Source organism: Anticarsia gemmatalis, chromosome 2 (assembly GCF_050436995.1).
Source record: "Anticarsia gemmatalis isolate Benzon Research Colony breed Stoneville strain chromosome 2, ilAntGemm2 primary, whole genome shotgun sequence".
In the NCBI taxonomy this organism is placed as follows: Eukaryota; Metazoa; Arthropoda; class Insecta; order Lepidoptera; family Erebidae; genus Anticarsia; species Anticarsia gemmatalis.
The window spans coordinates 6896758-6909733 of record NC_134746.1 but is presented as its reverse complement, the minus strand read 5'-3'; the positions used below and the strand labels follow the sequence as shown (position 1 = coordinate 6909733).

The window sequence follows — 12976 nt, the reverse complement described above, 5'->3', positions numbered from 1 at the left end:
TACCGTACCGTAATACGTACATTATACATTAATTTTTCCATTCGTTTCTTGAGGATTTGAAACACCTGAGTTCAAAAATATACCTAAAAAAGTGATTGCTTTAAAATTGATTACAAAATTAATTTTTAATATATATATTTTTTTATATTTAATTTGTTTAATTAATTAAATTTAAGTTATTAATCTAAGTTTAATTTATAACTCTATATTATGTTTGATTCGTGACTGTTGAGGTGGTATAGGTTCTCGGTAGTGCTTCTGATAGATGTTGTCCCAGAAGCGGGTGCGTTCCTCTAGCAATACTCCTCGGAGCTCCACCTTCTGTCCCAGAGACATGTGCGGCGACATGTCCGAGCCTACAGCCGGCCACGCGGGTAACGATGATCCCGCTGGTATTGGTTTACTGAAACAGAAGAAACAGCAGAAAAATATAGATCCATCTGTCTAGTTCTTATTATTGCTAAGACATGGGAATAAAAGACCCTGTAGGAATAAAGTCTCACCCTGTTGTAATAAAGCTGTGCCAAATTTCACGCATTATCTTCTTCATATTTTTAAACTCTTCAGAGATATTGTCCTCGTTAAGTATTAAGAAACTTCTGCTATCAGACACGGCTACAGTCTGGTCGCAATGATAAGCGCCTCGGACATTTGTGTAAGGCACAACAGGAGTCTGATCATCCACAAATGAGTATTCATACAAATATACTTGATTATGTCCAGCTTCTACGTATAAATTCACAGCTCTTAACATGGAATAATTGATAAGAATATCTGAAAAGTAATCCACATATCCGAGGACATTGTCATTATCTATAGGCTTGTCTCCGAAGTAAAATTTCTTGATCTGTGCTGCTACTTGTTCTTTTTCATCCTCAGTTTCAAACTTTAAATCGACAGGTAAGAAATCTGAGAACTTGTTATTCATCTTTGTCTTCCACATATCGAAAAAATCTATTCGCATCAATCCTTCCATGTCAGCGAAACCATACAATAGAGGTACTTTGTCATAATCACCTCTCTTCAGTATGTTTATGGGAGGTTCAGTGAGGAATGCCCCGTCTCCTGTGTCTCGCTCTATACACGGTGCAAACATAAAAGTAGAATCGATTCTATCCAGAAATCCATCAGCTGTCAAGCTCTCATATGACAGACTTTTATAAAACTTCTCTAAAGCGTAAACATCATTATTTTCGAAGTTTAGTGTCTTTGCATGTTCCTTAGCTATGTTCATAGGATCCGTCTGTATAGTAAATGCTGCAATATTGGCACCACTTTCTGGTATAACTTTGTGGAATAGTCCTTTAGCAGATTTTGAGATCATGAGTAGATCTGCAGAAATAGAACCTGCGCTGTACCCAGATATAGTGACATCATTGGGATTGCCTCCAAAGGCAGCGATATTCTGTTGTACCCATCGGAGCAACGCAACCTGATCCTTCATGCCGGCGTTACCGGGAGCATCCTCCGTACCAAGACACAGGAAGCCATGAATTCCAAGGCGATAATTAAAATTGACGACAATTATATCCTTTGTTTTCATAAAATTCTTTAGTTTGATCCAATCACCGAACATAACTTGGAAAGCACCCCCGTGAATATACACGAGTACTGGAAGGTCCTCCTTGGCAGTATCAGGGACATACACGTTTGCTATGAGACATTGTTCTTGCATCGTAAGGTTGTGCATTATCGGCAAAGCTTTGAACTGTGGACAAACGATGCCTTTGTCGACAGCGTCGTACGGTTCAGACCATGTTGGTGGCGGGAGCGGTGCCTACGAGGGAAACTTGACGTCAAATACATACTTGAGTGTTGAATATTTTTATTTTAGATCTATAAATAATTAGATACTATAAGATTAGTTTCAGTCGAACATATTAACACTATGCATTATTTTGATTGTTATTTACGATCCTATATCTTATGTCCGATATAAATAGAATTTGTTATGAGTCAATTATTTCCACTCGATATTTGTCCTCAATCGATAACACACATAGACCTAAGATATAAAACCAAATAATAATATAATAATTGTAATTTGAGAGTCACATGCTCTTGTGAAAAATTTGGCTTACCTAATTGGTGCAAGGACTTATAAAAAAGTTACCTTGAATTTGTGTTCCCCAGTCGGTGCTGTGGCGTAAGGAATATTGTGGAAGGTGTATAATTCCTCACTAGGGTCCCTTAGTCCTCTCACTGGACCTTGCGAGGTCATCACTTCCAACCATTGACCAGTTTTCCTCCACTCTTTGGCTGAAGTGAAGCCCGCCAAAACGACGCACAAAATTGCTATACACGTGTGTCTCTGCATTGCTTCTATAACATACTGATATCTGAACGTCACTTCTCATGATAAAGGTAAATCAAAACAAGTCTCTTGTAATATTGTTTAATTGGACATATGTATATTTGGAGTACATTTTGTTCTTTATTATTAGATTTTCTGTTATTTCTAATATTTTTAAAATGATTATTCACTTATTTTGTATCATTACGCCTTATTTCCTAAATGGTAGATTTTGTCATAAATCAAAGATGTGCTTAAATTATCATTATCATGCTTAGTTTGTATATTTTCATTATAGTGTAAAAGTTTTTACATACAAAACATTAGAAAAAGAATAACTTGATACTCTGCCCCAGACACTCCCACAAACTTTCTCAACTTACTCTCCTTTATCTTTTGTACCAACTTCGCTTCATCTCTGCTTCAACCTAAAGAAAACTGGAAAAAAAGATTACTTTGGCATTAAATCATTAATTATACAACTGTTTATTAAGTATAAAAATTCAATAAATATTGCTGTCACGGTCGTTACTAGTTAAAACACGAACAGATTTTATGTAAAACTATTTTCAGTCGTAAAACAACTAGGCTATTAGTACTAACGTGAAGATATCGTGCGATGTTGTGTCTGATTCCAATTTGAGCAATTTTATTACCGCGTAATCATAGTCTTAACTCGGTGCACAAACTTATATGACCTTCATGCTCCCCTAGTACAAGACACAAGGCTGTTTAAAGAACTAACTTGAATGATTCGATTCACAAGTAACTAATATTGAAGAGAAAGAGAATAAATAGCCAGTTTGACCATTCATAAATAAATGTCTGATAACCAATCTTCTTATTTAAGTTACAGCGAATGTATGTTAAAAGTACAGCTGATAAGCCACTTATCCCAAAAGTGGTGGAATTAGGCATTAATATTGTCCAAAATTGAAAATTATTTGTCGTCCTAAATATATGACGTATACCTGTACCTCGATTCTCTACCACTATCGACTACCGACAACCGGCTAGCTATCGAATTTTGACATTTAGAATGTACTGCCAAAAAAGTTTCTACGACGCCCGTCAGAGGCGCTGATCAGATTTTCATACAAAATTTCTCGATGACAGCTCGGTTGTCGGTAGTCGATAGTAGTAGAGAATTGAGCTACTGCTAGTCTCGCCGGGTCCACGATGTCAAAGTATTAGCATTAGTAGGATATTATTATGTCATTTGGTTGATGTAACATGACTGTCGCTGTAATGTTACTAATGACGTTACAAAACTTACAAAACTATGCAATAGTATAACATAAACTTTCAGTTTTCTTATGCGAATCATTATCATTAGTATAATATGAACGACATTTTTTTTGCAGGCGTAATTTTTTCATTACAATAAAGCTATATCGAGCTATTGAGTGACCTTTTTTGTTAAATGTGTAAGCGGCTTAAGCCCTTTGTACTTTAAGGAATAACTTTTTAGAATTTCGTACCTAAAAGGTAAAACGAGACCCTATTACTGAGCCTCTGCTGTCTGTCTGTCTGTCTCCAGACTGTATCTCAGAAACCGTGATAGCTAGATAGCTGAAATTTTCGCAAATGATGTATTTCCGTTGCCGCTATAGCGACTAATACTAAAAAATTAAAAAATATATATATATTAAGGGGGTCCCCATACAATAAAAGTGTTTTTCGTATTTTTTGGTAAGGAACCCTTCGTGCGCGAGTCCAAATCGCACATGGCCGGTTTTATTTTCAAACAATATAAAATGGCAATCGCCACGATATCTAAAGTTCATAATCGTGCTAGGACACAATATAATTTAGTATTACTTAGTTATTTACATTGTCTGAAGTTGGAGTATTCTATCGTACTGACAGGGTAACTCGGTGAGAAGGAGTTTATAATAGGAATAGTTTAGAACGGTTCCTTGATATTAAGGTGTACTTTGTTGACAAGATCATGAGAAATAAGCCACGTACATTCAGTTAAGTATTAGTTGATTTAACAATAGTTTCTAAGGCTTTTATTACGGGTCTTCTCTATCACGTCAACGAGTGATGACTGATGACTCATAGTAACGTATTACGTCATAGCGATTTAGGAATTAAAAATAATATAACTGTCAGCATAACAACTTTTTGTTGCGGATGTGTAGGTTGTTGACCTTTCGTTCAGACTGACAAAATAATATATTGTGGGCAAGTAGATAGAGGTAGAAAAACACGGTCCCGGAGGGCAAAATGGACACACCACGTTTGCAAACTGGTTCGGTCATTACGCTGTACAAACATATGTATGTGTACTTACTTTACAGGCTTCATGCAATAATAAATACATTTTTAATTTGATACAATCAAAATAATTTACTCTAGGCAACTAAAATAGTTTTTCTATTATTATGAAGGTGTTGATGGAGGTACTGGTTCCCGATGATGTTTCTTATAGATGCCGTCCCAGAAGCGACCTCGATCTTCAAGGAGGATGCCGTCTAGTTCCACCACACGGCCCAGAGACATGTGTGGAGACCTCGCTGCGTTCGTAGGCCTCCAAGCAAACGGTAACGATGAACCCTTGGGCACCGGTTTACTGCAAATTAAATATTATATAATTTGAATAGTGAAAACTAAAGCAACCTTCCCTGTGTGCAGTCAAATTTTTATATAACTGCTTAACTGCTTACTCTCTGCCGTACCCCAGGATTCGCAGTAACATTTAGCGGTAGTTTATCTATTCAATAGCGTTTAAGATCATATAAAAAAACGCTATTGAATAGATAAACTACCCCTAAATGTACTCAGAAATCGGGCATTAGTCTGTTGTATAATAACAAACTCAGCTAAACAATGATTTAAAGAAACGACTCACCCTGTAGTAATAAAGTAGCGCCACATTTCTCTCATAATTTCTCGTAAATTCTCAAATTCAATTGTAGAGTTTTTCTCTATCAAATCGTCAAATATCGCATGAGACTGCGCGGCATGGGATGCTCCTTTAACTTTAGTGTGGGGTACAAATGGGTCATTCTCATCCACAAAAGAATAAAGATACAAATATATTTGGTCGCTTCCACTCGCTACTTTAGAAGAAACTGTTCTTAAAGCAGGAGACGCAAACATAATATCGGTAAAATAATCAACATATCCCAGTATAGAGTCTGTATCTACAGGCTTATCTTCAAAATAAAACTTCTTGATCCGATCAGCTACTTTTTCCTTCTGTTTGTCGCTATCAAATTTCAAATCAGCCGGTAAGAAGTCTGAGAACTTGTCGTTCATTCCGCTCTTCCAAAGATCAAAGTAATGTGCGCGCATCAAACCTTCCATGTCAGTGAACCCGTACAACATCGGCACTTTATTATAGTCACCCTTCTTTAAAATATTAGTTGGAGAATCGTCAAGGAACACTTCATCGCCGGTGTCGCGCTCCACACACGGTACAAATACAAATGTAGAATCCTTTCTCACGAGAAATGCGTCTGCTCTCAACGCATCATCAGATAAAGTTTTGTAGAACCATTCTAGAGCACGAATATCGTCTACTTTTGTAAAATTTAAAGTCTTCGCATGTGATTTTGCATTTTCTAATGGATCTAACTGGACAGCGTATTCTGCCAAACTTGAACCACTTTCGATTATAAGTCTCTTGTACAATCCGTTTGCAGACTTTGAATAAGTTAATAGATCCGCAGCTGCAGCTCCTGCGCTGTACCCCGCCACTGTGACATCATCAGGGTTTCCGCCGAAACTAGCAATGTTCTTCTTCAACCAACGTAACATAGCTACGATATCTTTCATGCCCGCGTTGCCGGGAACATCCTTAGTACCTAAGCATAGGAACCCATGAATACCGACACGGTAGTTGAAAGTGACAACAATTATCTTATTGGTTTTCATCAACTGTTTTGGTTTCAGCCAATCACCGAAGCCCACTTGAAAAGCTCCTCCATGAATATATAAGACCACTGGTAGATTTTTTTCTAGAGTGTCAGGAACATACACATTGGCTATGAGGCAGTCTTCTTGCATAGTTTTTGTTTTTATTTTTTCGGCTCCGAAATCTGCCTGCGGACATATTATTCCTTTGTCGGCTGCTTCGTACGTTTCTGTCCATTTTGGTGGCGGAAGAGGCGCCTGGAAGCAAACAAGTTTTTATCATAACCTAAACTTACAAGGCCAGTCCTAATACTAGTTAAAATAAGTGTAATTTACATCGACTCAAAATACGAGCTATAGAACTCGTTTATTATTAAACATGCGCAGAATCCTTAACAATATTTAAAGATGTTATTAAAAACGCAAATAATATAACTGTTGCTTTAAAATGAGAAACATTTACTTGTCATTATGAGCTCACTTTTATGTAAACAAAGCTACAAAGCCGTAGATACGTACCTTGAATTTGTCGTCCCCGCTAGGTGCAGTGGCATAAGGTAAGTTGTAGAAGACATACACCCCATCGGGTTCCTTGCGCCCACGCACATGGCCCTGCGCAGTCTTCACAAAACGCCAATCGCCCTCATCCTGTGCAAATATCGACGAAAAACACAGCACAACCAAACACCATATAACACAACTCATATTCGAAATATACTAAAACGAGTATTGGATATACAACCAGTTTTATACGTTAGTCTTCGTCACTCACATCTCTATTATAATTAAACATCATCGCTTATTCAGTCGACCGTACTTGTATTTCCTACTTTATGTCGCGTATATATATACATACATATATCTAACACTCTCGTAAACTTTTAAGTAAATATGTCGAGTTATAAAAACATGTCGCAATAAGTGAGACAAGCTTCAGATCCAATGCCTTCGAATAGTACTTTTTGCGTGATAATCATTTTATAATAGTCTCCTTGGTTTTTTGTTTGTGATTTGGTGACCTTAGCTTTTTTCGGTATACAGTTAGAGATCAGCACGAGTATCGTTCAAGGCTACAACTTTACAATAGTCCACATCATAAAAGGTTGTAATGACGTTACAAATCAGAATCCACTTTGTGTCCCTTCAAATAAAACCTGTTATATCACACTTATTCAAATAAATAAAAAAAAAACATATTTGTTTAAAACCTAAAAAGTATATTTCATAACAATTACAAGATAATTATTTTTTTATAGTTCCGTATGCGGTGGAGCTGGCGGTGGGATTGGCTCCTTATATAATTTGTGATAAATAACGTCCCAAAAGCGAGCTCGGGACTCTAGCAACGATACTCGAAGCTCCAGATTCTGTCCCAAAGACATGTGCGGTGACCGATCAATGCCAGCCGTCGGCCATTCTGGCAGCGAGGACCCTTCAGGTACTGGTTTACTGAAAATGAGCATCAATTCCACAATAAGGCTGACGTACCATGCAATGTATGATATCAACAAGAATGTTTTTTCTTAGAAAATTCTTCTTACTCGTAGAAAATTAATAAATCCGTTAAGAAGGTTAAATAAAAAAGGGTCAGTTAATAGATGAATTTAAATTTGCTCACGTTAAAAATAGCAATAATTGAGACGATTAAGACATATTAATGTTTCGTGTTTAGTTATCTACGCACAAAACGGCATTTTTTAAATATGATGACGAAGAGGCATTAATACTGTTTAAAATCTGTGCTCATATTATGCAATCAAAATGAAATCAAAGTTGTTTTATTCTAGAAGACAAAGGTATGTGTGTTTCTTACCCGTGTTTGACAAAGTTGCCCCAAAGTTCTCTCATAGTTGCCTTCATCTTTCTTAGTGGCTCAGACAAGCTACTTTCATCTGCACCTCTGACTGCACCGGCTCCATCGAATATCGCCCCGGTCTGATCGCAATGTCCGGCGCCGCTAATACCCGCCCGTGGAGCAACTGTACTATCCACAAATGAATACTCGTACAAATACAAATCTTCATGCCCACCTCCTGCGTGTAGCTGGACAGATCTCAACGTCGGATACGCAAAGAATACGTCAGAATAGTAATCAATATATTTCAATATTGTGTCTTCACTCACAGGCTTATCTCCAAAGTAAAATTCTTTAACAATTTTAGAAATTTCTTCTTTCTGTTCCTCCATTTCCAGATGTAAATCAGCCGGTAAAAAGTCAGAAAATTTTTCATTCATAGCATTCTTCCATTCTCCGAATTTAGGCATTTGTAGTAGACCTTCCATATTAGTAATCCCCAACAATATTGGTACTTTTTTGTACTCTCCTTTTTTAATAATACTGACTGGAGGCTCGGAAATTAAAGCATCTTTCCCTTTACGTTCTATACATGGTCCAAAAAGAGGAGAAGCATCTTTTCTATCGAAAAATGAATTCTTTACAATTTCTTCTAATGGTTTATCTAAGTAAAATTGCTCTAAAGCAAAAATATCATCTACATCAGAAAAGTTTAATTTTCGAGCATACGCCTTAGCGTTTTCTAAAGGATCAGACTGAATTGCGATAGAACCTACACTTGCACCACTTTCTAAAATGACTTTGTTAAAGAGTCCTTTCGTAGACTTTGCTAGCATCAGTAAATGTGCTGAAACGGAGCCTGCACTGTAACCTGCTATGGTGACGTCATCAGGATTGCCTCCATACTTTCCGATATTCTTTTTAACCCAGCGAAGTAGTGCTACCTGGTCTTTCAAACCGGCGTTACCGGGAGCAGCTTCTGTTCCCAAGCACAGGAAACCGTGAACTCCTAGACGGTAATTAAATGTCACAACGATAACATTGTTTTCCCTGGCAAAGTTCTTTGGTGTAAGCATATCTCCGAAGCCGATTTCGAATGCTCCTCCGTGAATGTAGACTAGTACTGGCAGGTTCTTCTCCTCTGTGATGGGGACGTAAACGTTGGCGACGAGACATTCTTCTTGCACAGTTTTGGTTTGTAGATCTATAAAGCCGGAGCTCTGTTGTGGGCACACGATGCTCTTTTCTGAGGGTTCAATGACATTTAGCCATACTGGTCCCGGTAGAGGCGCCTGAAATTAAAATTTTAGCTTAATGTAGCTTAAAAGTAGAAACCGGTTACTTTTTTATTTCATACTTTGTTTTTATATTTAATTTTATAGTAGCTTTTTAAATTAAGCAAAAAATAAAATGTTTATGTGTTGAACAGAAAAATCGAATACATACTGTTCTTTAATACTAAATACTTAATAAAATATTAAACATGTAATCAACATTCTAGCACATTCTAAACACCGGCTATGTTGATATAAAACTGATAAATAATAATCAACTTACAGAAAACCTGAACCGTCCTTTAGGCACGGTGGCGTACTGTATATTGTTGAAAACATACACTCCTGCTGGATCCCTTCTTCCTTTTACAGGTCCTTGGCTGGTCTTCACCACTCGCCATTCTCCTTCGTCACCATGAATGGCCACCACCACACACAGAATCAACAACGACCGCCACATTGCGACTTCGACTTAATACTAAATTGATAAATAAATATTTTGATAAAATATTTAACGATTTTGATAAGGTATATAGATAACTTTGCAATCAAACACACCCGTCGACAGCTAGTTGAGCTACCGTTTAAGCGATATTATGACTCGTGTTAAGGACGTCTCAATCATTATCTTTTCAACATGTGTTTTCAAAGAACATCTATCAGGACAGATATATTGTATCCTAAAATAAAGCTACTAACAAAGCATTTGTTTCTAATGCAAATATTTAGAGGACTAGCAAAATAAATAACTTCCACGAATGGTTATAATCCTACGAAAGGAACCCCAAAAGGGTCGGTGAAGGCACACTTATTACTTACGCATTTATCGAGGACGATTTTTAGATCCCAATGAAATAGGGAGCGATGCTATTTCCATTTACTGGGGGACAGATTCAGTCATTATGCCTCCCATTTTGCGTCCGACCGACGATGCGATGGTTAAGCTAAGTTGAATTTAATAATACTATTGAAGTTCTTATTTGTGACTATTGATCGATGACTTCTAAATGAAAATGAATATCGGAAAAATGATATGAACTAATACGCAACAAAATTATAGCGGCAACAAATATATTTGCACAATTATCTGAGGAAGGCTTATGTCCAGCAGTATCGTCCTTTAGCTGATATGATAATGATGATGATGACAACACGTATTTTGTCAAAACACAGATAGGTAATTAAAAATTCATATAGATTTGTAAGGCGATTTTATTTTATTACGACAAAGTATAAATTAAAAATATTGTGCAAGTTAGCATGACTTTTGAGATTAAGAATGATACCGCGGAGTCGGTTGGAGGCCTCGGAGCACGATAATGTTTGGCGTATATGTCGTCCCAGAGAGCTGCTCTCTCCTCCAAAAGAATACCCTTCACCTGGACTGTGGGCCCCAGTGACATGTGTGGCGTTCTGTTAGTATTAGCAGGTGGCCATTGCTCTAACTGAGAGCCCTCCACCCATGGTGAACTGAAACATAAAACAATTTAACATTAAAAAGTGAACTTATTGAATGAAGTAAAATTAATATAAATTAGCAAAAAAAATGTGTGTCTTATACAATTATTTAGAACTTTACCCGGTTAAAATAAAATTCAGCCAATATTCTCGCATGATGCCCTTCATTCTAATGTATTCTATAGTCAGATCGTTTTTGTTTTCATCGACAATTGCTTCAGTTTGATCGCAATGATCTGCGCCTGTGAGGTTTGTATTCAGTATGGTAGGAGAATTTTCATCAACAAAAGAATATTCATACAAATATATAACGTCATCAAGAGATTCTTTACGAGCGCTCAGGGCTCTCAACATCGGGTAACCGAATAAAACATCCGTTAAATATGCTATGTAACCTAAAATAGTATCTTCGCTTACAGGCTGGTCGCCAAAATAAAATTCTTTAAGGCTATCTGCTACTTTATTTTTTTCTTCTTCGGACTCAAAATGTAATTCTGCAGGTACAAAATCAGCAAAATTTTCATTCATCTGGATTTTCCACGATGGGAATAAATTAATTCTCATTAAACCCTCCATGTTAGCAAAACCATACAGTAAAGGTACTTTGTTATATTCGCCATTTTTAATTATATTTATTGGAGCGTCTTCAAGAATCCTTTCTTGGCCGACATCACGTTCAACGCAAGGAGCAAATACGATTGCTGAATCTGGATTTCCAGTGACTGCTTCATGTTGCGAATATAGTACGTCGTACGATATTGTTGTGTAAAACTCTTCTAAAGCCGCAAGATCATGCACATTTGTGAAATTTAACAATCTAGCGTAGGCTTGTGCGTTTGCGACGGGCTCTTGTTGTGGACCTACCGCGCCAAAAGAAACTCCGCTATCGATGATAGCCTTATTAAATAAACCTCTCGTTGTCTTAGAAAGAGTTAAAGTATCGGTGGAGCCTCCACCCGCGCTGCAACCGAATATAGTGACGTCATCAGGATTACCTCCAAAATTAGCAATGTTGGATTTAACCCAACGTAGTAGGGCTACCTGGTCCTTTAACCCTGCATTACCGGGAGCACCTTCTGTGCCAAGACATAGGAAGCCATGAGCTCCGAGTCTATAATTAAAAGTAACAACTATTAGTTTGTTGGAGCGCACTAAAGCATTAAGTGTGGCAGTATTTCCTGAACCGTATTGGTAAGCTCCTCCGTGGATGTAGACGAGCACAGTGAGGTCAGTAACATCTGTATCGGGCACAAACACGTTGGCTACAAGACAATCCTCTTGTCTGTTAGGGAACGGCGTGGGCTGAGGACAAGTGATGCCTCTTTGCACTGCATCAAAGATATTAGTCCATGTTGGCGCAGGAAGTGGAGCCTGAAATCGAAAAAAAAAACATTGATTCACCAAAACAAGTAGATAAATAAAATAAATATTATTAGACAACTTACTCATAGTCATTCAAATCTAAGCAGAGTTTGTACTATACTAACCACACTGATAAACATACTTATATAGATAAATAAAAACCGGGCTCAGAAAAGATATGTGTGTTCATCACACAAATAATTATGACAACAAGCACTAATCCCACTGGAATTGTATTAATATTTTTGTAACACAATAAATCTATGAAGACGTCAAGAATCTAACTAATATTTAAATGTACCTTAAATCTGTCAGTTCCAGTCGGTGCAGTTGCGTAAGGTATGTTATAAAACGCGTAGAGACCTCCTCCTGGGTCCTTGTGCCCTCGTATTGGTCCTTGTGGTATATTCAGTAGCCATGTATCATCTGTGCTTTGCGAAATAACTGCCTTCACAACAAATAACAGCAATAGAGCCTTACTCTTTACGTCCCACATATTTCAAAACAATTATTGATAAAGAAATAATTTTGTTTTTATACTCCTATCTCAGAAGCTAATCGATTGATAAAAGTAATTAGACAAATATCGGACGAATCGAAATACTTACTGGCTTGTAGATAAATATCAATAATAATGTATATGCATTTTCTGCGGCTACTTGAAATTCATGACATTTTGCGAGCGTATAATACAAGAGAAGACTCAATAGGTAGGTAATAACCAAAAATGTATATATTTAATTCAAAATGTAGTTACGACTACATCAGTAACTATATTTCCTGATAACATGTAGACGTTTCTTTGCCAATTAAGGTTTAAATATTCGCAACATGTTTCGCGAACTTCGCGCTATCTTCGCTATTTGGAAAGGAATATTCATATAAATTCTTCAAGTACATCCCAGCATCTTTGCAAGTATAGTGGAGTCT

The 12976-nt window shown here is 37.1% G+C and overlaps 4 protein-coding genes across 4 annotated transcripts; all 4 read right to left on the bottom strand.

Annotated features, from left to right (window-relative positions):
* Positions 1-50: 50 nt before the first annotated feature.
* LOC142982063 (carboxylic ester hydrolase-like) lies at positions 51-2345 on the bottom strand. Its single transcript, XM_076128366.1, has 3 exons — positions 2114-2345; positions 504-1777; positions 51-403 (listed from the first exon to the last, which is right to left on the bottom strand). The coding sequence occupies exons 1-3, from the start codon at positions 2315-2317 to the stop codon at positions 196-198; spliced, it is 1686 nt and encodes a 561-aa protein (XP_075984481.1). The 5' UTR covers positions 2318-2345; the 3' UTR covers positions 51-195.
* A 2276-nt stretch (positions 2346-4621) lies between these two features.
* Positions 4622-6974, bottom strand: LOC142982071 (para-nitrobenzyl esterase-like). The gene is made up of 3 exons (XM_076128396.1): positions 6677-6974; positions 5151-6415; positions 4622-4871 (listed from the first exon to the last, which is right to left on the bottom strand). Exons 1-3 carry the CDS (start codon positions 6860-6862, stop codon positions 4682-4684), a joined length of 1641 nt encoding a protein of 546 aa, XP_075984511.1. The 5' UTR covers positions 6863-6974; the 3' UTR covers positions 4622-4681.
* Positions 6975-7353: 379 nt separating this feature from the next.
* Positions 7354-9704, bottom strand: LOC142982058 (para-nitrobenzyl esterase-like). The gene is made up of 3 exons (XM_076128354.1): positions 9510-9704; positions 7971-9244; positions 7354-7606 (listed from the first exon to the last, which is right to left on the bottom strand). The coding sequence occupies exons 1-3, from the start codon at positions 9684-9686 to the stop codon at positions 7408-7410; spliced, it is 1650 nt and encodes a 549-aa protein (XP_075984469.1). The 5' UTR covers positions 9687-9704; the 3' UTR covers positions 7354-7407.
* Positions 9705-10326: 622 nt separating this feature from the next.
* Positions 10327-12542, bottom strand: LOC142986287 (para-nitrobenzyl esterase-like). The gene is made up of 3 exons (XM_076134711.1): positions 12348-12542; positions 10806-12055; positions 10327-10696 (listed from the first exon to the last, which is right to left on the bottom strand). Exons 1-3 carry the CDS (start codon positions 12540-12542, stop codon positions 10447-10449), a joined length of 1695 nt encoding a protein of 564 aa, XP_075990826.1. The 3' UTR covers positions 10327-10446.
* Positions 12543-12976: the final 434 nt, after the last annotated feature.